This window comes from Parambassis ranga, chromosome 9, assembly GCF_900634625.1.
Source record: "Parambassis ranga chromosome 9, fParRan2.1, whole genome shotgun sequence".
Lineage (NCBI taxonomy): Eukaryota > Metazoa > Chordata > Actinopteri > Ambassidae > Parambassis > Parambassis ranga.
The window spans coordinates 11705391-11725865 of NC_041030.1; the positions used below are offsets into that span (position 1 = coordinate 11705391).

The 20475-nt window shown below is 41.5% G+C and overlaps 5 protein-coding genes across 12 annotated transcripts in view; 2 read left to right on the top strand and 3 right to left on the bottom strand.

Moving 5' to 3' along the window:
• Positions 1–1781: 1781 nt before the first annotated feature.
• On the bottom strand, positions 1782–2895 carry LOC114440795 (perforin-1-like). The gene is made up of 2 exons (XM_028413298.1): positions 2852–2895; positions 1782–2310 (listed from the first exon to the last, which is right to left on the bottom strand). The coding sequence occupies exon 2, from the start codon at positions 2306–2308 to the stop codon at positions 1922–1924; it is 387 nt and encodes a 128-aa protein (XP_028269099.1). The 5' UTR covers positions 2309–2310; positions 2852–2895; the 3' UTR covers positions 1782–1921.
• fam151b (family with sequence similarity 151 member B) lies at positions 2363–5225 on the top strand. 3 transcript variants are annotated; one of them, XM_028413296.1, is made up of 6 exons: positions 2363–2381; positions 3548–3673; positions 3812–3971; positions 4053–4270; positions 4544–4679; positions 4765–5225. In XM_028413296.1, exons 2-6 carry the CDS (start codon positions 3553–3555, stop codon positions 4910–4912), a joined length of 783 nt encoding a protein of 260 aa, XP_028269097.1. In that variant the 5' UTR covers positions 2363–2381; positions 3548–3552; the 3' UTR covers positions 4913–5225. The 3 variants fall into 3 exon arrangements, with proteins under 3 accessions (XP_028269097.1, XP_028269096.1, XP_028269095.1); XM_028413295.1 differs by lacking the exon at positions 2363–2381 and adding an exon at positions 3305–3443; XM_028413294.1 differs by lacking the exon at positions 2363–2381 and adding an exon at positions 3319–3443 and having other exon boundaries at positions 3532–3673.
• Positions 5226–6780: 1555 nt separating this feature from the next.
• On the bottom strand, positions 6781–8577 carry ankrd34bb (ankyrin repeat domain 34Bb). The gene is made up of 2 exons (XM_028414851.1): positions 8375–8577; positions 6781–8278 (listed from the first exon to the last, which is right to left on the bottom strand). The coding sequence occupies exons 1-2, from the start codon at positions 8575–8577 to the stop codon at positions 6781–6783; spliced, it is 1701 nt and encodes a 566-aa protein (XP_028270652.1).
• A 3888-nt stretch (positions 8578–12465) lies between these two features.
• dhfr (dihydrofolate reductase) lies at positions 12466–14479 on the bottom strand. The gene is made up of 6 exons (XM_028414618.1): positions 14311–14479; positions 14172–14221; positions 13538–13643; positions 13326–13449; positions 13098–13213; positions 12466–12859 (listed from the first exon to the last, which is right to left on the bottom strand). The coding sequence occupies exons 1-6, from the start codon at positions 14400–14402 to the stop codon at positions 12778–12780; spliced, it is 570 nt and encodes a 189-aa protein (XP_028270419.1). The 5' UTR covers positions 14403–14479; the 3' UTR covers positions 12466–12777.
• A 699-nt stretch (positions 14480–15178) lies between these two features.
• The window catches only part of LOC114440908 (WSC domain-containing protein 2), a 44411-nt gene continuing 39114 nt past the window's right edge, over positions 15179–20475 (top strand). For 3 of the 6 annotated variants that reach the window (XM_028413548.1, XM_028413551.1, XM_028413547.1), the window contains exons 1-12: positions 15179–15916; positions 16440–16574; positions 17246–17456; positions 17704–17836; positions 17983–18117; positions 18532–18635; positions 18919–19043; positions 19255–19367; positions 19654–19793; positions 19882–19982; positions 20123–20223; positions 20299–20466. In XM_028413548.1, the coding sequence (XP_028269349.1) occupies positions 15697–15916; positions 16440–16574; positions 17246–17456; positions 17704–17836; positions 17983–18117; positions 18532–18635; positions 18919–19043; positions 19255–19367; positions 19654–19793; positions 19882–19982; positions 20123–20223; positions 20299–20466 (1686 nt within the window). In that variant the 5' untranslated portion in view covers positions 15179–15696. Of the gene's footprint in view, positions 15917–16439; positions 16575–17245; positions 17457–17703; positions 17837–17982; positions 18118–18531; positions 18636–18918; positions 19044–19254; positions 19368–19653; positions 19795–19881; positions 19983–20122; positions 20224–20298; positions 20467–20475 lie in introns of all 6 variants that reach the window. The other 3 variants (XM_028413550.1, XM_028413554.1, XM_028413549.1) reach the window with 3 other exon arrangements.

Sequence of the window (20475 nt, forward strand, 5' to 3'; positions counted from 1 at the left end):
TGGATATTCTATGATACATGACTGAAAACACACATGCAGTTTGGTTGTTGCAGGAAATTTATTGACTGTGACTTGTTAGAAAGGTCACAGTGTATTGATTAAGCAGAAAAGGTTTTTCTGGTCAAACTCTAAATGATACATTTTGGGTCAGAATTATTCCCATCTGGTCAAACATGAGAAGGTCTGACACTTTACAGGACTACAGCTCTTTTAGGAAAGGGTGTAATCTAAATAGAGGGTGCCACCTTTCTTTAGATTGCAGTAAGCATTGTATGTTCCCCTCTTGATGTTAGTCTGGCAGGCTCCCAGCAAATCATCAGAGAAAACATCCTTGTCATAAACCTCAAGACGGAGCAACTCATTCACCTTGGCAAAACGGTCTACAATATGAGTGTTCCAAGACGGGTTGGAATTGTCCTGTATGTGAGTTGTTTGATCCACATATCTCCCTCCACACAAAACTTTGACGTAGGCATCTGCTTTTCCTGATGTTTCAGAGGGAAGACCCTTGGCCCGGATGTTAAAGACTTCCAGCCGAGACTGAGCCACACCCAGACTGCACAGGAGGACGAGGAGGAGAGGAAGGCTGGAGGCCATGGCTTCACATGGAGGAGGAAGAACAAATGTGGAGTGAGGCTTTTCTTAAGGAAATAATCTCATTTGTAAAATGGTTTGTATCTTTGTCTTTTACACACACACAGCACCAGCAAAGTATTGTGCCAGGAAATCTGAGCCTGACCCAAACCCAAACTGAACGGATCCTCTCTTAAAGATTATACCAACCATGGCCTTTCCACAGACAGCCTGTGGAGCAGGTATTGCATCACTGAGAGTTAGTGTGAACAATTTTGTTTCACAACAGTTGGATTTGTGTTGTGATGCTGTTTGCAGCTGGATCAAAGTGAAGGTGAACATAAGACAATGCTGAAATGTTGGAATAGATTCAGCACTGCAGCCCTAAAATAAATGTTATGTGTTTTCCCACCCATCACAACAGCTGCTCCTCTACATAAAGTTACTATAAGTGCTACAAGTTATTTTGTTTTGTGAATGTTTTTTGTTAATTTTGCAAGGCTTCAACAGTCCCAATGAATAAATCTAAATACAAAATTCAACACTAGGAAGAAAACGAAAATAAAAGGATTAAGAGAACAATGTCCTGCCGATGTGAAGTCTTACCTGTAGTCCTGAAACCTTTCTTCGACCCTCAGTACCTGCTGCTGTGCATTTTAAAGGCCAGCAGAACTCATATCAGCTCAGCTTGATAAAATCCCTCCAATAAAACATACCTGCTGCAGCCAAAGTGTCACCTGTCTGAGTCTCACACTCACTGCATTTGAACCCTGCTTTGGTGTGCATGTTAACACTCCACCTGCTGAGACTCAGACAGGTGACACTTTCCACACTTTGATGTCACATGGCTTCCAAACTGTGCTGAGGGCTGCATTTAAAAAAATATTTACAAATATTATACTGCACAAGTAGTTTTAGAGTCTTTATCAGGCATCATGTCACATGTAGGTCCAACATCTGTGAGAAGAAGTGCATAAAATGGGCATTTTGTATTGTAGATGCACTGCTGATGTACTATGTCCACGCTGGTGATAAAAAGATGTGTAAATATATATTTGACATGTAAATATGGATATATGGATATGGAGATATGGAAGAGATTTCTATCTACTGTGTGTTTGGTACGCTTTAAAATTCTCAACAAATAAACCATGGGAAAAAAACATCAAGTTTAGTTGTTGCAAGAACTTTATTGACTATGTTAGAAATAACGTAAAGGTCGCTGTTTATTGATTAAGCTGAAAATGTTTGTTGTCTGGTCAAATTCTAAATGATACATTTTGGGACAAAATTATTCTTATCTGGTCACACATGAGAAGGTCTAAACATTTACAGGACTACAGCTCTTTTAACCAAGGGTGTAGGAATAATGGAGGGTGCCACCTTTCTCTAGATAGCAGTCATGCTCATGGGTTCCCATCTTGATCTGACGCTGGCAGACTCCCAGCAAATCATCCAAGAGGTAATCACTGTCATGGACCTGAAGTCTGAGCACATCATTCTGCTTGGCCTTGAAGTAACTGAACTCTTCCTCCCACCACGGGTTGGGATTGTCATTTCGGACAGATGTGGCACCCAGAGTGGCCGAACCACAGAAAACTTTGACGTAGCCATCTGTGGTTCCTAAAAGGCCAGAGGGAAGATCGCTGGCCCTCAGGCCAAAGACCCTCAGCTGGGACTGAGCCACACCCAGACTGCACAAGATGACGAGGAGGAGAGGAAGGCTGGAGGCCATGGCTTAACATGGAGGAGGAAGAACAAACATGGAGTCAGGCTTTTCTTAAGGAAATAATCTCATTTGTAAAACTGTGGGTATCTTCGTGACACACACACACACATACACACACAGCACCATAAATTTATAGACCAGGTAAGTTAAATAATAAAATATTGAGACAAAATGTTTCAGATAGATTCCTGTTACAAACTGTGGCTTATATTTGTATATTTGTGTTGTGATGCTGTTTTCAGCTGTATCAAAGTGAAGGTGAACATAAGACAATTCTGTAATGTTGGAATAGATTCAACACTGTAGCACTAAAATAAATGTTGTGTGATTTCCCACCCATCACAACAGCTGTTGGGCAGAGTATGCACACAGCAGATCCACACATGCTCCTCTACATAAAGTTACTGTAAGTTATTTTAGTGTTAATTTAGTGATGATGAAAGTGGACATTTGAATTAATAAATAAATCTAAATACAAACATTTAACACCAGAAAAAAACGAAAATAAAAGGATTAAGAGGACAATGCCCTGCCAAGGTGAAGTCTTACCTGTAGTCCTGAACCCTTACTTCTAACCTCAATACCTGCTGCTCTACGTTTTAAAGTCCAGCAGAGCTCATATCAGCTCAGCTTGTTAAAATCCCTCCCACAAAACGTATATACATATACGTTTTGTGGGAGGGATTTTATCAAAACATATATATATATATATATATATATATATATATATATATATATATATATATATATAAACTGAGCTAATATGAGCCCAGTGTTCATTACAGAGTAACAGAAGCTTGCAGACCTACAAAGACTGAGATGTGGGGATACTTACAATCTGAGTATGAACAGTTATATGTTATATTAATCAGTGTGACACGGAAGCAATCACTCGAAGGCAAAAACTGGAAGAAGAGCGTTTGAAAAGTGCAATTAGATATCCCGATTCATACACCGTACAGAAGGTGGCAGTAGTGCACCTAGTTTTTCCAAAATATAGAAGAAGAACACGAAAAAGAAGAAGTAGAAGAAGAAGAGGAAGAGTTGTTTATGTTAGTTAACGTAGAGCTTCTTCAGTTTTTATAGCATTTACAGTATTTACTGTGTTTACAGATTTGTCCAGTGTAATATGTCAGTCTAGGTAACTACACATTACAGGACATGTCCGTTCTCGTAAGACGAAATAAAGTCACACTGAGGTTTGTAAAGCGGCGCTAATGTGAAGACAGGCTTTTTTCCCCACAGACATCATGTGTGATCAAACGCTGGAGTATTTCTTGAGTCTGGGTCAGATGAAGAAGAGGGACGCTGCAGCCGTGAGCTGGTCTCACGCTGTGAACAGCAGGAGCAGGCTGGCGGAGGCTCTGTCAGGTGAGTCCATGTTCCTGCGGAGCTCTGCTGTGTTCAGACTGCTTCATACAAATGTCAAACATGTCTGTGAAGTTAAGATGGTTTCTTGTGTTGTTGGAAAATCAGGTATGTAAGTTATGTTACACTTTTCCTGTTCAGGTCCCACTCATATGATTGAAGCCGACATCATTGTGAGAGGTCATGATGCCAAAGTGCCCATCATGGCACATCCCCCTGACACAGACAGCGACATCACACTCAGGGAGTGGCTGGACGGCGTGAAAGAGCACAGCAAGGGCATAAAACTGGACTTTAAGAGGTGAGACCCAGTTTATTATATTCCTCTTTAGTACTGTGTGGATGTGTGTTATAGTAACCATGTGATGTACTGTCCACACAGCCTGGAAGCAGTTTCTCCATCTTTGTCTCTGCTGGAGGAGGTGCTGACTGACACCAACCGTCCAGTGTGGGTCAATGCGGATATACTTCCTGGTCCTAAGGGGCAGGCCAATCCTCTGCAGCCTCAGGCCTTCCTGTCTGCTGTCACAGCTCTTCACACTAAAACAGTGCTGTCTCTTGGCTGGACTACCGGATGGACTGCTGGGACAGAAAATCCAGGTAAGGACACTTCAGTATCAGCAAGCTGTGTTTACTTTCAGTTTACCTACTAGAGCTTTGATGACCAGGTCAAATCAGTTGCTTGTCTTTCTGTGTCTCAGTCAATTTTGTCAGCCACATGGCTGAAAGCAGTCCACAGTTGTGGATGACTTAGTCTGTATTTAAATTTAGGCCTAGAACTCTGTGTTTATTTTTAGGAGATTGGGATTAAAGACATCTTAATACTGTGGGACAGGGGGTTGCATGTTGATGTATTTGGTACCTGGTTTTTAGGTTACAGCTGGGATATGGTGCATGAGATGGAAGAGATGTGTAGAACCCTTAAACATCCAGTCACCTTCCCAGTGCGTGCAGCTCTGCTGGCCCAGTCCTTCTCTCAGCTCTCGTGGCTGTTGCAGCAGTCAGACAGGTGAGTATCACCTTCTGCCACTGAGAAATAACCAAAATAAAAGTATAACTGTCAAAACATCGATGTTCTCCCATGCTGCTTACAGGTACTCCCTGACGCTGTGGACTGGCCAAAATGATGAGTTTACACTACAGGACTTGCTGCCTTACAGAAAAACGTTTGACATCAGCAGGATCTACTACGACCTACCTGGAACTCTAAGAACAGAACTCAGTGCGATGCAGTTCCACTGAGAAGTGTACAACTGTGGTATCTCTCACAGCAGACTGACAGCCCCAAGTGGAGAGAGGGCATGCAAGGCGTATATTACTGTGATGAGAAAGAAGACAGAAAAAAAAGGGGAAGAGGTATTTCTGCTACAAAGATTATGCCGATATTTTCTAAATATTCTGCTTGTTCAGGTAAGATAATAATGTAATTAGAGTAATCTGGTGTAGGTGGTGTACTGGTTTGTCTCAGTATATCTTGAGTGGACATTTATCACTCGTGTTTATCCAATTTTTGGCACAATATTTATTAAAAAATAAACGATCAGATAACAAAGTACACTGAAGGTTGTCTGTGCAAGTAAAATGTTGCCCCTGGCAACTGTGTGCGAGGAAAATATCCGAAGATGCAGAGTCACTCTCAGCAATTAAGATAAAAGGGTTTTCTAAAAGAGATCAACAGAGAGAGGTTGCTGTCATTTCCTCACTGTGCACTTTTTATTCTAACAGTTTATTTTATGTTTACAATTTAAATCATGGGTTGTCTTAGAATAGAATAGATTATATTGACTGTATGCACTGATGTTTTGATCCAAGGTTATTCTCATTCAGAGCCACCACACAGATGTCCATCATGAGATAGAAATCCACATAATCAATACTAAACCTTTAATGTTGTCATTTTAATGCAGATAATTTTACAGTGTAGCTTTTACTCTTAATCCTCAAAACAGCAGCTAACCAAAAAAAAATCTCCACCCAGGACCTCACTTTCTTACCTGAAGGACTAAATTGCTCAGTTGTCATGGAGATTTAGTTTAGTTTTTCTATACAGTTTTTCTTACAATTTTTGGTGAGTATAAGAAGTATGTTAGAGTGTTGTTTATTTAGAAAATATGATACAGATTACATTACTGGACCCTGTATTATAATTTACAGTGTTTTTAAACAGCAATGGGTGTGTAACCAGTGTATGAGAGTGTATCACAGTGAAGCATTCTGTTTGTGTCAGATTCAGCATCAGTCAGATGGTGTGACACTATAAAAAGAAAAAAACATCATTTTTAACACGTCATTTGTCTGTGCTGCTTATGTTTAAAATTGTAGCTTGCAAGATTTCATCTTTGGAAAGGTAGCACACTTTTTATTCCTTTTGTTTGCATGTGTTTGTTGTCCATTCCCTAAAAGAAAGGTATTCAAAAATGACAACCTAGGAACACTCATGACAGCCTTGCTTGGTTGAGCTGGCACCCCAAAAACTGAGGCTAAAGTCTGCATGTCACTCCCCCATCGCTTATTCTTTTTGAATTTCTGACAGTGTAAACAGACCTTTAGACATACCTGTCAGCTATTTTATTAATGCTTTCAAGGACCCCGTATAAAAGTGAGGAGTTGCATTATACTTTATAACTAATTTCCATCTGCATTCCCAAAAAGTATTTACATACAAATCCTGAACAGAACTCCAACATACAATGTTAGCAGTTTTAGAACAAGAAACAAAGCTGCCTACAGCCATGACTGGAAGGACGTACAGGAGACAGTGGATGGTCAGAGAAAGCTAAGAGAGAACCCACATGATCTTCATATGACCTGTTACCATGTGACCAGATTAATAACTCCATGACAAGTCAAAACTCCAACAAGTGGAACAGTGTATTAAGACTGACCTGATCTATCTGATCTATATGTCATTTCTATTCTACATTTTGTATGAGCATATTATTATTTGCAGCATAAACAGTCCATGTGAAGTTCTGACTAAAGTAGAACGTTGGCACAGGCTTAGAAAATGTCTAAAATGTAAATAGTCTTAAATTACATGTGATGCTAGCAGCAGAAGTCAGATGATACTGGTAAGACCATGTGTATTTTCTCCTGATGGACACTTTATTCTAATGGCCGAAGGTTTCTTCAAAATTGACTAGTTGTTTTATCTGCTCACTCTGCATGGAGTGGCGTCTCCACAGCATTTTCTTTGACTTTAGATCCTGTGGGAAACTGGGTGCAGAGGGAAGAATAGGCTTCGACCCTGTAAGAACGCCATTCAGTGTTTTGCTGCTTCCCCTCAAAGGGTAGGAAGAACTGGAACTAACCCCGATGTCAGGTATAGGAATATGGGGATTTAAAGGCGGGAGGCATCCAGGGCGAGTGTGGGCAATGTGATCCAGAAGAAGGGCCCCTGAACCTCTTCGCTCCAGCCCAGCACCACCTCTTCTCTGCACGGAGCTCTCCAGGGACTCTCTGGATCCTGATAAAGTGGAGGATCTGCTGTTGACCAGCTTGTGCTTCTCTGATGTTGGTCCAGCTCCTCCACCATTCTTTAAAGTTTTGTCTCGGTTGCCAAATTGTGGTAGCTGAGAGTCAGAACTGTAGTGGTCAAAACCAATGTTCCGTCGGCGCACCACATTTTGCAGACTAGAAACATTCAGCTGTCTGATACAGTCAGAGGAGTCTTCATCCACTGGACTGGATTCATGTGCAAAGGGGAGACTGTCTTGATGCAAATTTGGGTGTGAAGCAGAGTGTAATGAACTTGCAGCACTGTCATAAGACATCTTTCTGCTAAAGAGTCTTCTGCTGCCTGCTCCACTGTTCTCATTTACTGACATGCTCTCTAGCGCTTTCAGGAGCCCTGTTGAATCTTTGACATCGATGCTGTGATGCCGTGAAACAGCAGGAGGTCTTCCTTGGATGCCTAGGCCATTACCTCTAAATGACAGCTCCTCCTCAGGTGTGATTTCCACAGGCTCCTCTGTCAGAGAGGAGGCCTGACTCTGCTGCAGCAGTAGGGAAACACTTTTGGACCACTGTTCTGAGTGTAGCCTGTGGAGGTTGAGTCGCTTATCCACGCCAGAAACACGTAAAGGACTAAGATGTTGAACTGGAGAACCTGGTCGAGATGTGACCAGGCTAGGACCTGAGCCTAAACACTGGGCATCCCTGAGACCAAGAAGGGGGCTACCAGGTTGTGGGGAAGGTGATGCTGAAGAGCCCTGTGGAGGAGTTCGTAGCTGGATCTCATATGGTGACATACAACAAGAGGCTGGGCTGTAATGCAGTCGCTCCTCAAGGTCTGGAGGTGGAGGAACATTGAGGTACTGCTTTGTCATTTGATGCCCGGAGGGCAGTTTGTTGGTAGTGATGATGATAACCTCCTTACCCTTTGCTTTACAGGCATCCAGGAGGACACTGAGGATGTCCCTGTTGCCTGAGTTGACTGCATAAACTAATGCAGACAGGCCTGCATGATCCTCCAGAGTTGGATCAGCTCCACTGCTCAGCAGGAGCGACAGAATTTCAGCCCCTGTTTGTTCAAGGCATGCATGCATCAGAGCAGTTTTTCCTGTCTTGTCTTGGATGTTTGGATCAGCGCCATTTTCCAGGAGATACCTGGAAGCAAAGATCACAGCAGGAGATAGAAATCCTCAGCAAAAATATATATCCTTTCATGAATGAAAAATAATCATGTACTCTGACAGAACATACCGAACCATCTTGTGTTTGGGCACGCTCTGTGAGTCTGTGTGGCGTGTCTTGCAGGCTACCATAAGTGGAGTCTCACCATACTCATTACTCTCGTTTATGTAGGCACCTCCTTCCAGGAGCAGCCGAGTCAGACGCAGCCGACTCAGATAGACCGCCTTCAGCAGAGAATTGCCATCTGTTCGGACTTCTGTTGAGTCATCCATTGCAGAGGTTTGTGATTGTGACTTCTTTTTCTAAAGGTGCACACAGCCCAACACCTGCAACAGAGAAGTAAGAGCAGGGTGGCACTACTACACCACACAGATCCATGTTTTTCTTCCACTCTACGGTGTTTTAACTTCCCAGAACAGTACAGCTGGAGACTAGCACCCTATCACTTTCATTTGTTTCGAAAAAACATTCATGATGAACTTCCTGTGCTAATGTTTACCAGGTACTGTTGTATGTTGTTGCTAAGTTATCACTAGCAGTACATTTCTACTCCAACTATCCCAAAACACACTTTGGGTTAAGGACAGCACATGTACTTTAGTGTTCATTTTGTTGACCTGTATTATGTTCTATCCTCTGTTTTTAGTTTCATGACTGTGGCTATCGCTGTAAAATTTCTAGACACCATTTTGAATTCACTTCATTCACTTAGACGTTGAATAATTTGTCTGTGTATGTGTGTAACAATTACTGAGTCCTGGCAACCTGTCCGGGCGGCACCTTGCCTTTCATCCAGAGCATGCTGTGATAGGCTTCAGCCCACTCTTGACCCTGAACAGTGTAAGCACATTAGAAAATTGATGTGTGGTATCCATAGCAACAACATTTGATTACCAAAGTAGATGACTGTAGTGCACTCACAGCACAGATCTATTGTCATTGTTTGGGAAAATTCATACTGAAATGAATGATATAGAAGAAGTATATGTGTATGAAACCTTTCAGTAAATATATGTTGTTTCTACTAAGAGTGAAAATGTACAAAGCGAAATGACATTGTGATAAAGTGTCAGTGTTGCTGCTGCTCACCTTCACTGTCACAGTTCTGTGGTTGCCATATGCTGTCATGACATCTTTTCAGCTGTTATGTAATTTTGCAGAGCAGCAGCAGCTATGTGGCCTCTTTGTACTTCTCTAACAAGGCCTATGTTGCCTTGAGTTTTCTCAGTGATTGTAAGGCGTCTAATAGAGATGACGCATGGCAACGCAACTGTATCAGCTCAGCACTGTTAAAGGGTGGCAATTCAGACATGAGAAACCAATATGTTGCTGGATTTAATTTTTGCAGCCCATTGTGTCACCGTGTGTAACTGATGACTTATTCTGACTGCACGGGTGTGTGTGTGTGTGTGTGTAGGGTGTAAACGTGTGTAAATACACTTCCAGTAATGCTGTGACAGAACAACACATCACACATTTATCATTCCGGTGGCTGACAGCGAGTGAAGGAAACATCGTTCTGTAAAGTTGGTCACAACTGAAGGTCTTGTGACATCACTAATTCAGAGCTCAGATCATATTCCATTTATTCTATTTATTGATTGATATTCCCTTGATTTTTCTGTCTGAGCTCATTTTAATGCCTGTTTATGGAGGGGATTTTCAGGCAATGGTCATGGTGTATTTAGTCACTATCCACCACTGCAGCTGAAGGGTTTCCAACAGAAAGTCTGTGGTGAAAACATCTTGCTTTCATTTACAGCATTATGGGAAATGAAGTTAATGAGCTCCATCCACACAACACTACTAATAATCAGTGTATCTTGACCACTGCTGCAGATTTTTACCATTGTCTCCTGACTGTATGAATGTACAATCCTAAATGACTTTCTAATGATCTGTACAATAGCTCTTTTGGGACTGTGTGAGGTTTTAAACAGTGTTAGCAGCATCTTCTGCAGGGTGACATTCAATCCCCCATCCGTGCTTCTCTAAAGGGTCAGGCCTGGCCTTCAACCAGCACCAACACAGACAGAATAACTAATGACGGAGGCAGCTGAGAAAATGTCATTCCTTAACATTTTATCACTCCACATGTAAAGGCCAGATTTTTTTTTCAAATCTGCTCACAAGTAGGGAGCAAATATGACTGTGGTGCTTTATACTGTCAATTCATCACAGAAAAAAAACACAAAAATAAATAATAAAACTAACCCTGCAAGGATGAATCTTCTGCTGCCTGTGTTCAGGCACAAAGACAGGTTAGATAAGACAGATGTGTGTGTTTATACAATGACGCTGGTAAACAGTGACATACAAAAATACTGGATGAAACATTCACACACACTCCTGTTTGATGGCATACAGTTTAGGATAAAGTAAATTATTTTCAATGTCTATACTAAACAATAATTTGTTACCTTACAGCAGGGAAAAATTAATAGCACATGCAAGCTTTGCAGTGTAGACATAAACAGAAAGGTCTAAACTACAAGTTACTTTCGTCATGTGCACAAACTTACCTGAATGTGTCTCATTCTTCACTGTTTAAACTGCAGGTTCCCTCCAGATGATAGGCCACTGACAGTGTTCAGGCTGAGCAGAAACCAGTAGGGAGACCAGACATCCACGCATGGGAGTGACTGATGAAAGGAGGGAGTGAAGACTAATATACGTCAGATGAGAGCAAAAGGCTGGCCTATGGCAGCCGAGGAGCATGACGTCCGCAGCCAATGACAGCGCATCCCTTTGTGAGAAGCCACAGTGCAGACGCAGAACATTTGCGCAGGTAAGACTCATTTCTTTTCACTTCAGGTATTCAGACTGTTGATGTGTGGAATGACAATAGTGCTGCTAATGTCAGCGGAAGGTTCAAGGCTGCAGACACATTTATTTTGGTGAAGATTGCACAACAGGAATTATTACCATATTCAGAAGTCACTGATGGAGAAGCACTGAGAGAAAAAACGTAGAGATGGCTGATTGTAAACCACTTTAAAAATCTGTTCCAGCCTGACATCCTTCTCCGGTGTTCTGCTATTTGCTTTACACCATCTATTGCCTACTATGTTTTTATAGAGGATTTAAACTGATGATACACTTAAGTCACTTTAAATAAGGTAAAATGGGGGCCACTGAGAAAAAATCTAATGCACACAGTAGTGTGGCAAAATTTCACTTAAAATGTTTGCATTCGTAAATATCTAATACCCGCAACCTAATCTCAGCAATATATTGTCATATAAAAAGACAGCAGACATATAACTGTGGAACAGCATCTAAGATGCTGAATAACCTTCCTGCCGAGCATTTCGAAAACTGTGAACAGGTGCACCATAGCAGGACTCGGCCGTCTGGGTCTTTGGTCTGTCAAAGTTTTGTACAACATTAGATTTTGTGTCTACTGGTAACTGAATATCTATATGAGCAATGGATTTCAAAAAGTGCCAGTACTCAGGCCCACATGCAGCTTGAACATTTGTGAATGCTGTAGAATTTTCTAAATGTCTACATAAATATAACCCAAAACATCGACAACTGTGGAGTCCAAACTCTTTAGACATGGTTGTGTAACCTTCCCCAGTAAAGAGCAGCGACTGTTTGCATGAGGTCCTCAGAAATGCATTCCAACACGTTGTGAAGACTTTGATAGATCACTGTTGTTTAGGTTAAACAGTCCACTCTTCACAAACTTCTTCCACTGATTAAAACACATCTGAACAGATGAACTCTTATTTGACCTTCATATAAACTGCTAGGTTCACATACTTTTGTTACTTATACATGTAATATTTTCTTGAATACATTAATGTGGTGAAATATTTTGTGTTTGATTGGGTTCTTTTTCTATTTTGGTACAGCTGATGTTTTGGGTCACATTTATGCAGAAATATTAAAAATTCCGAGTGTATAACATATTTTTAAGCAGCACTTTATGTTATTTAATGTTTGCAACTCATTTGCTGAAATAATCATGTGTAACATGTGGATGTTGCAAGATTTTTTTTCCAGTTAGGACAAGATTCTTTGGCGTCTTTGTTTTTGCACATGAAATTGGTTAAAATAAGTTTCCCTTGCATAGATAGTGTGAAGACAGGAGAGAAAATACACAGTTTAGGGGTGTATGCACTTCCAGCAATTGTCTGGTGTTTCTCCACTGATAGTGATCATGTTTTATTCAAGGTTTGGTCGACACATTTCTGCTGTGCTCATAGCTGCAGTTTGTTCCTTTGGTCTAGATTGAAAGGGGGAAAATCAATTTCCAGTTTTGTTCTAGTTTACCTGAGGTTGGGGTGAAATCAAGGTATCAGTGTCTGACAGCAAATTCAAGCTTTGTAACTACATGTTAAATTTAGTTCATTATATTAGCATTAGCATTTAGTTCAGCTCAGAGAAAAAAATTAAACTGTACAAACTACATTAAAAAAAATCACACGTCCAGCATTTACATTTATAAATAAGATGTTTTGTCTTCACTGTTCAATGCTCTCATAGACTTCAAACTTGTACTGGATACCATTTTCCTCCTGCAGCCCTTGTGGCACTCCAGGAAACCTACAACAGAAAAAAAATTAGTTAGTTTGCTTTACACATTTTCATGTACAAACATGACTTTAAAATGTGAACTTCCTCTACATTTTCAGTTGTCTAACAGCCTGGAAGCTGTTTTCTAGTGAAAGAAGTTGGGCCAGAAGTTGCTCACTGATGGTTAGCCAGTTAGACACTGAGTGATGTGAATGACATTAGGGATAAAGCTACAAGACTGCAGCTGTAACGTGTGTGATGGTCTTACTCTGGCAGCAGACGATATTTATCTGGACTGATTTCAAGCAGGAAAGTGTCACACCCAAACTGCTTCAGGATTCGTGTGACGAAGAGTCTCCTGGTTCCCGGGCTTTCCATCATCTCCTAGGTAGCCCAAATAAGACACAATTATGATGAAATCACTGTTATGTATCTCTAACACATACACTTAAACAAAACAATATGGTGATGATGTAAAGTAAAAATATGTAAGTACCTTGTAGAGAGAACTGCCTCCTATAACCCACACCTGGTCCGCCTGCTCAGCCAGCTCTGTCTCAATCAGCTTAAGAGCTGAGCTGAAGTCTGATGCCAGGTAGTGTGCTCCTGCAGGGGGCGCTCTGGGACAGAATAAGCAACAGTTTAGTTGTGAAAAGTTCTATTGTTGGTTGCGGCTGTCAGGAGACATAAACAGTGTGCAGCACGTACTTGTACTCCCTGCTGAGGACGATGTTGATTCTGTCACGCAGGGGTCTGAACTTCTCTGGGATGGAAAACCACGTCTTTCTGCCCATGATCACAACATTCTGTTTGCCTGTAATGTTGTTAAGTTGACATTATTCTTTCACGACAAGGTCATTGCATTATATAAACATCACACCTCATTCAAAGCTAGCTCAGTTATGTGATACTGCGTGATTCATTTTTAGACACCGTGGTGTCTCTGCTGTCACAATAAGCCTGTTCTGTGTGTATAACTTGCAAGTAAGGAGTGTCCTCTCTTTTGGGTCTGGGTTTCAGAGAGCTATGCTTCTGCATGGAACACCAATATCAAATCCTAATCCAGACACATTCTCAGTGAGGTTTGTTTACTTTGCCTCATGAGCCCATCTGCACATTGTGCTCTTGTAAAGGCACTGTAATGGTTAACTTTTTAAGAGGCATAGTAAACATTTTCACTGACTGCTGCTAATTCCAGCTTATCTAAAACTGTGACTGATAAACCTGTTCTTCTATCTGCTAAGTCATCCTATAACCGCTACAATGACATACATGTGTGTGTTTAGCTGTTTGACAAATACAAGTTTGTATTTGGTTTGTAACTGGCTGTAAGGTGCCTTACCTTCCACAGACGGAGTGGATGTCAACTTCCGGAAAAGCGCTAATTCCTTGCTAAAATAAGAACATAAGTAAAGACTCACAAACATCACAACTCACTTCTAATATAGCTTTAGGTGGAGGCTGCATTTTTCAAGGCTTACTTGAGTCGAACAGGATGCCAGGGCAGGTTTCCATTCATCCCGATACCCAAGTCGGGACACACCGCCACGATACCGTTCAGAACACGGGACATTGTGTATGCGTGTGTTTTTAACTACGCTTCAGTCTGTGAACTGTGTGCTACCACCACAGCTTCCCGCCAGGAGGACAAGACAGAAACACCGGAAGTGACGGTTTCTTCTTCTTCTGTTTTATGGAAGCTGAACGTCTTGTCCTGGCACTGCGCCACCTGGTGGACAAATAATCGTTATTTGTAACAATTTATTAACACAGGGGCCGTGTTCGAAACAGTGATGGGAGTTTCGGCTGTTTTTGAGAGCCGGCTCTTTCGGCTGCCTCAGTGGCTCCTCAGATTTTTTTTGTTGCTTAATGTAATTTATAATCAAACATCATGTAAAATAATTTGAGAAATCAACAGAGTGCTATAGAAAATACATCTTAAAAGTACAAAAACAATAATCAAGTCATTTTTAAAAAAATAATTTCCCCTTAAATATAAATAAGGGATTTCTGATTCTTAATTGGAAAAAAGATCCAATGTCTGATAGTATGTAGTCTATATTACCAATAACATTTTAAGTAGTTTTTCAGTGAAAAACACAGAGATGCTTATAATCACACAGGCTCACTGCACTGATAAGTGTTTAGCTCTAATGTGCCTGTGCAGCTGCATGCCTTTGTATTAACAATGTAATTGAAATCAGACTTTTTCTTGCAGTCACTCATTTTCCCATCTTTCCATCATGTTGTCTCTGTAGCAGCTATCTCTCTCTCTCTCTCTCTCTCTTGCTCATTTGCATCTCCCTCCTGTTTGTTTCTGTGTGTGTGTGCACCTCTGTAGACTAAACCCTTCATTGGGCTACTTAATTTGTTTATCCGGCAGAGATCGGCACTTTATTTGCGACAGCAATGACATAAGTAGCAACGACAGGTATTGTCCGAAAGGTCCTAAAATGTTTTCCCAATGAGTTTACTATGGTGCCCGACAGCGGATTTCCCATATAGGGAGTTGGGAGTAAGTGACTGGATCTTATGAGACTGTAAAAATGGACTGCGCTACTCCCCAAAAGGGAGGCCAAACCTGCAGCGCCGCCTGGTGGTTGACTTCTGCTCTTGGACGGGGTAATAGAAAAGAATGACATGAAGGACAGCTTATAAACAATAAAAATATGATCAGACCCATGAGAAATGCTGGTAAGGGATGTTTGGTAGCCTAGTCTGTGTAGCATGTTATATTGCACAAGACCGAGTTGACGGAGTGGAGAATCAGAAAGTAACAGGACGTGTCAGGAGCTTTTACTCAATTCATGCTCTAGATCTGCGCTGCCGCGTTTGTATCGCTTCACACATATCACCATCAGCTAATAATGGATGTCTGCGTTGAAAATTCAAAGACACCATGTGACGACACAGACGCTGACCCGGAGCCTTTAGAGCACAAAGTCACGGCCGAGAGGGCCCTGGACCCGGGGACTCAGAGACTGACCTGGAGCGGGCGGCTGGAGTTCATCCTGGCATCGGTGGGGTACGCGGTGGGACTGGGCAATGTCTGGAGGTTTCCATACCTGTGCTACAGCAGCGGGGGAGGTAAGGATGTATCTTAAACTGCAAACAGACTACCTGTACAATTATTACACTCATTTATAATCAGTGAAATTCACCAATTCGTTCATCAGTGATACCAGAGGTTGCAAAAGTCTCCTCGGTGAATAAAATAAAACAACAAAAGCAACAGCTAAAAAAACACGCAACACACAATTTGTTTGAAGTGAAAGACTTGCTTTAGGGAATTGATGTCTTTTTTACACTCTTCCAGCATCAAATGCCTGTTTTTATATTTGGTGTTTCACTGTTGGATCAAACAACATCATCATGATCCCAGGAATCTACTCTATGACCAGAAATAAGCAAAACAAATGTGGCCCCTTCATCAGACAACTTCACATCTGTCACTTTGGCAGCTATCCCCTTGTTCAGCTTTTATCTGTCCATTGTTTACATACTATAGTCCCCTGGTAGCTGGAGGTGAACGATCTTAAATTTATCTTTAATTTTATGGATATAAAGACACACAGTCTTTGATAAAAGTATTTCCATGTTTCTGCTTCAGGTGCCTTCATGATCCCTTATGTCACCATGGTGCTCCTGTGTGGCGTTCCTCTTCTTTTCATGGAGTTCACTATTGGGCAGTATACTCGTTTAGGGCCTGTGCATGCTTTTGCCAAAATCTGTCCTTTGTTTAAAGGTGAGTGTCTCTCCAGATCTAAACCTCTATTTTTCATTCACACGCATGTATCGTGGTGCTGTTGGAACATGTAGTAGTCTGGCTTTGCATCAACTCGTTAAACTGTATGAAATGAGTCATTCAAATGCAAGTTGAAGCATGAACAAAGCTGTAGCTCTCACTGGAGCGCAACAACTTAAATTTCAGCGTTTAAAAAAGGAGCTGATCAATACGGTGTAAACAATGAGCTGCAGAGTAGTTTTCAAAATCTGTAGATCTGACTGTTTATTTGTTTGGTAAACATTTCAGCTATGAGTCAGTGATAAAAATACTGAAACAGCAGCAGTTTTGTGCCTTTTATTTGCAGTCACATTTACTCAAGAACTAGTTATGGGTAAACTGGAAAACAGTGTAAAACTGTAATCCCATGCTGATGGATGAGAACTTTTCAGATTAGTGTCTTTCTAATCCAGGAATTCTTCGAATCTGTGGCCAAGTTTGGGCTTCTACTGAGCACAGATTACCAATGTAGATCAGAATGCTGTTAAGTCCAGTCTTGGCCCCACTAAATGACATTTAATAATGACACCACTGATACTACTACTTTTGAGCATCTCAGTTGTTCCGGTTGGCACAACCTCTGCAGAGTCATCCCTCACTTCTTCCTCTCTTGTGTACTTGTGGCTCCGCAGGGGTCGGCCTGGCCACGGTGGTTATCTCCTCGGTGTACAGCACTTACTACAACGTGCTCATGAGCTGGGTGTTTTTCTATTTAATCAACTCGTTCAGAGCGGCTCCTCCCTGGAAGTCATGCAACAACACATGGAACGTCCCTGAAAACTGTTCCAGTGGTTTCCCCGGCAACGTAACCCATCTGCAGTCAGCCAGCCAGCAGTTCTTTGAGTGAGAAGTCTCCACTGCATTAAACATACTGTAGATGTTTAAAGGCACTACTCTAGCTATATTTACTGCACCAAAGCAGCTGCTCACATCTATTCTGTGTCCTTCTTAAAGGCCCCGAAAACGTTCCTCAATCAATATTAAAGGGTCTCTTGTACAAAATAGCAACTTATGAATCCATTTTTTGTTTTAATCAAATCTTTACGGAGCTTTAGGGATCATTGTTGCTCCCTTTTTCTTCCATTTCTAGTCACAGGCTTCTGGAGAAGACCACTGGCATTGAAGAACCTGGAGGCCTTCGGTGGGAACTCTTTGGCTACCTTATGATCACCTGGGTTATTGTTTATCTATGTATTTTCAGAGGAATCCGATCCACTGGCAAGGTGAATTTGCTCATAATGACATCTAAAGTAATATGTCTGCCCTTGGCCTGATATAGTAACCAGTGTTATTGAAAGATTTTGCAACCTGGACACAACAAACACACACACTCAACCACTTCTTTTTTTGTTCCCTTTCTGGTGAATAGGTTGTCTATTTCACTGCAGTGTTCCCGTACTTTCTCTTGTTTGCCCTGCTCATCAATAATGTGCAGCTTCCTGGAGCCAAGAATGGCATCCTCTACTTTGTGACGCCTGTCTGGAGCAGACTGTTTGACATGAAGGTCAGACTGTTAATGAAAGATAAAACACAGGCTAACATTTGCACGCTTTGTGCAACAGCTGCTCTCTGGCATGATTTCAGACAGAAAGAGCACTTTGAACTGTGGACAAATGTTCTGTTTGTGTGTGACCAGAGAAAATGTGGCTTAAAAACGCTGAATTAACTTATTTCTAACTAAAAAAAAAGCAGTTTTTATGTTACATTTGAATATTTTTTACAAACAGATTTGACCAACCATGATGGCAACAAACAACTGTCATAAACCAATTTTTGTACACAGATCTGCATCATAAGTATTAATTTACACACATCTTGTTCACAAAGACTCACAAAGAGAATATAAGTGTTCATAGCCTTGACAAGGAAAGTAAATCAAACCACACAAAAGTTCTTCACTCTGTCATCTCCATCACAGGTTTGGGTTAATGCAGCTTCCCAGGTGTTTAACTCAGTCGGAATAACATTTGGCTGCATGATTTCCATGGCTAGTTACAACAACTTCAACAACAACATTGCCAGGTAAAGAGTTAATATCCTCTGTTTGGATAAGGAGTTCAGCAGTGATGCAAATTATGTCTGTCTAAGAAGGGTCATCCCAGAGAAATAAAGCATGTCAGTACCGGTAAGTGTAATTTAGAGTAATAGAATATGGGGGTGTTTAACCAATAAAGCCTCAACCTCACTTTGGAATGCCTAAAGGGTTTTTTTACAGCAATGTCTGGCAGTTTGACAGCAAACCAAAAAGATGCATTATTGCTCTTGTTTACTGGAAATGGTCTGTTTGTCCTCATTTGTTCCACAGGGACTCGTTGATCGTGTCATCCATCAACTCATTCACAAGTATCTTGGCTGGTTTTGTGATCTTCTCTGCTGTTGGCTACATGGCACACTTACACAACCTCCCAGTGGAAAACATAGCTACAGATGGTACACACACTGTCACACACACTACAGACTCATGGAAGAAGACAGAGCCATGGATTAGTTGTGTATAGGGCTATGCCAAAATTCTGCAGAATCACAGACAACAACATTCAAACTATGCTGCTGTGAGAACATGGCATTGAAGGCGTCACACTGCTCCAGATAAAATCTGGGTCTAGTAGAGGTCTTTGTAACTGTTGTGTCCTGTGTTTAGGCCCTGGTTTGGTGTTTGTTGTGTACCCAGAAGTCCTGGCCACCATGCCTGCCTTTCAGCTCTGGGCTCCTTTATTCTTCTTTATGCTGCTGTGTCTGGGCCTGGACAGTCAGGTAAACATCTGCAACAAGTTTGAGATCTTACATATGTGATCTTGAAATGTTCTTTCTTGTATCAGGAGCTGTTTTCTTTCTCTGATGTGTAGCTCTTAGAATATTGAGCCATTTCTCTGTAACTGTTAACTTCTTTTGCTCGTGGACTTGATGTCCACACATCACATCATGATGATGATTTTTGACCCATTTTGAGCCTGAAGGTTTGATGACTTAAGCTACTGAACTCTACTCCAAACAAAAATGCATAAGTCTTTACACACTTGGTAAATATTGTCTTCCACAGTTTGCCACGACTGAGGTAGCTGTGACCTTCATAAAAGACGAGTTTGGACCCAAAGTCCTGAGTTTCCTAAAAAGAGAAGAGCTGATAGTCCTGGCTGTGTGCGTTGTCTTCTTTGTATTGGGTATTCCTCATATCACCAAGGTACAGTCGACATGTTTGAGGAGGTTTTATAGTCCACATTTGCTTCACTGGGGGCAACCACTTTGTTTTTGCATCTCCTTCCTGCACGGGGGGGATCTATGTGTTTCAGCTGCTGGACCACTACACTGCTGTGATTTCCCTCATGGTCCTGGCTTTCTTTGAAGTTGTGGCTGTCTGCTGGATCTTTGGTAAAACCCAAAATGCAACTTAAGTGGTCATACAAACTTTTATTTTGTGGTGAAAGAAACTCCCCAATACACCATTTAACGTGAACATGGTCCAATCCATGACTAGTTAATATACTAATTAAGCACGTTTTCCCTGTCAGGTGTTCCACGTGTCTCACTGATGGTAGAAAAGATGCAGGGGAAAGCACCAAACATCTACTTCCGTGTCTGTTGGCTGCTGCTTTCTCCTCTGTTGGTGTTGGTGAGTCTTGTTTAATCAGTGCAAATGAGAAAATGTCAGAAACACACAAGTGCACATGACTCTTTTTTTTTACAGTGCATAATGATCTCCATCATCATTCAGTACACTCCTGTACATTATGGGGACTACAGGTACCCAGCATGGGCTGAAGTGGTGGGCTGGGGCATCTCACTGGTCTCCGTAGTGTGGATCCCACTAGGTGCTCTTCATGAGCTCTATAAAAATAAAGGATCATTTCTGCAGGTAAGCACA

What these genes read in the sequence shown, in the direction of transcription:
- LOC114440795 (XM_028413298.1), bottom strand. Translation starts at nt 2,308, where the DNA reads ATGGCCTCCAGCCTTCCTCTCCTCCTCGTCATCTTGTGCAGTCTGGGT.
- fam151b (XM_028413296.1), top strand. Translation starts at nt 3,553, where the DNA reads ATGTGTGATCAAACGCTGGAGTATTTCTTGAGTCTGGGTCAGATGAAG. An exon ending in GCTGGCGGAGGCTCTGTCAG is followed by an intron (nt 3,674 to 3,811) that starts GTGAGTCCATGT and finishes TTTCCTGTTCAG; the next exon opens with GTCCCACTCATATGATTGAA. An exon ending in ATAAAACTGGACTTTAAGAG is followed by an intron (nt 3,972 to 4,052) that starts GTGAGACCCAGT and finishes CTGTCCACACAG; the next exon opens with CCTGGAAGCAGTTTCTCCAT.
- ankrd34bb (XM_028414851.1), bottom strand. Translation starts at nt 8,577, where the DNA reads ATGGATGACTCAACAGAAGTCCGAACAGATGGCAATTCTCTGCTGAAG. An exon ending in CCCAAACACAAGATGGTTCG is followed by an intron (nt 8,279 to 8,374) that starts GTATGTTCTGTC and finishes CTTTGCTTCCAG; the next exon opens with GTATCTCCTGGAAAATGGCG.
- dhfr (XM_028414618.1), bottom strand. Translation starts at nt 14,402, where the DNA reads ATGTCCCGTGTTCTGAACGGTATCGTGGCGGTGTGTCCCGACTTGGGT. An exon ending in TGGCATCCTGTTCGACTCAA is followed by an intron (nt 14,222 to 14,310) that starts GTAAGCCTTGAA and finishes TTCTTATTTTAG; the next exon opens with CAAGGAATTAGCGCTTTTCC. An exon ending in ATCCACTCCGTCTGTGGAAG is followed by an intron (nt 13,644 to 14,171) that starts GTAAGGCACCTT and finishes ACAACATTACAG; the next exon opens with GCAAACAGAATGTTGTGATC.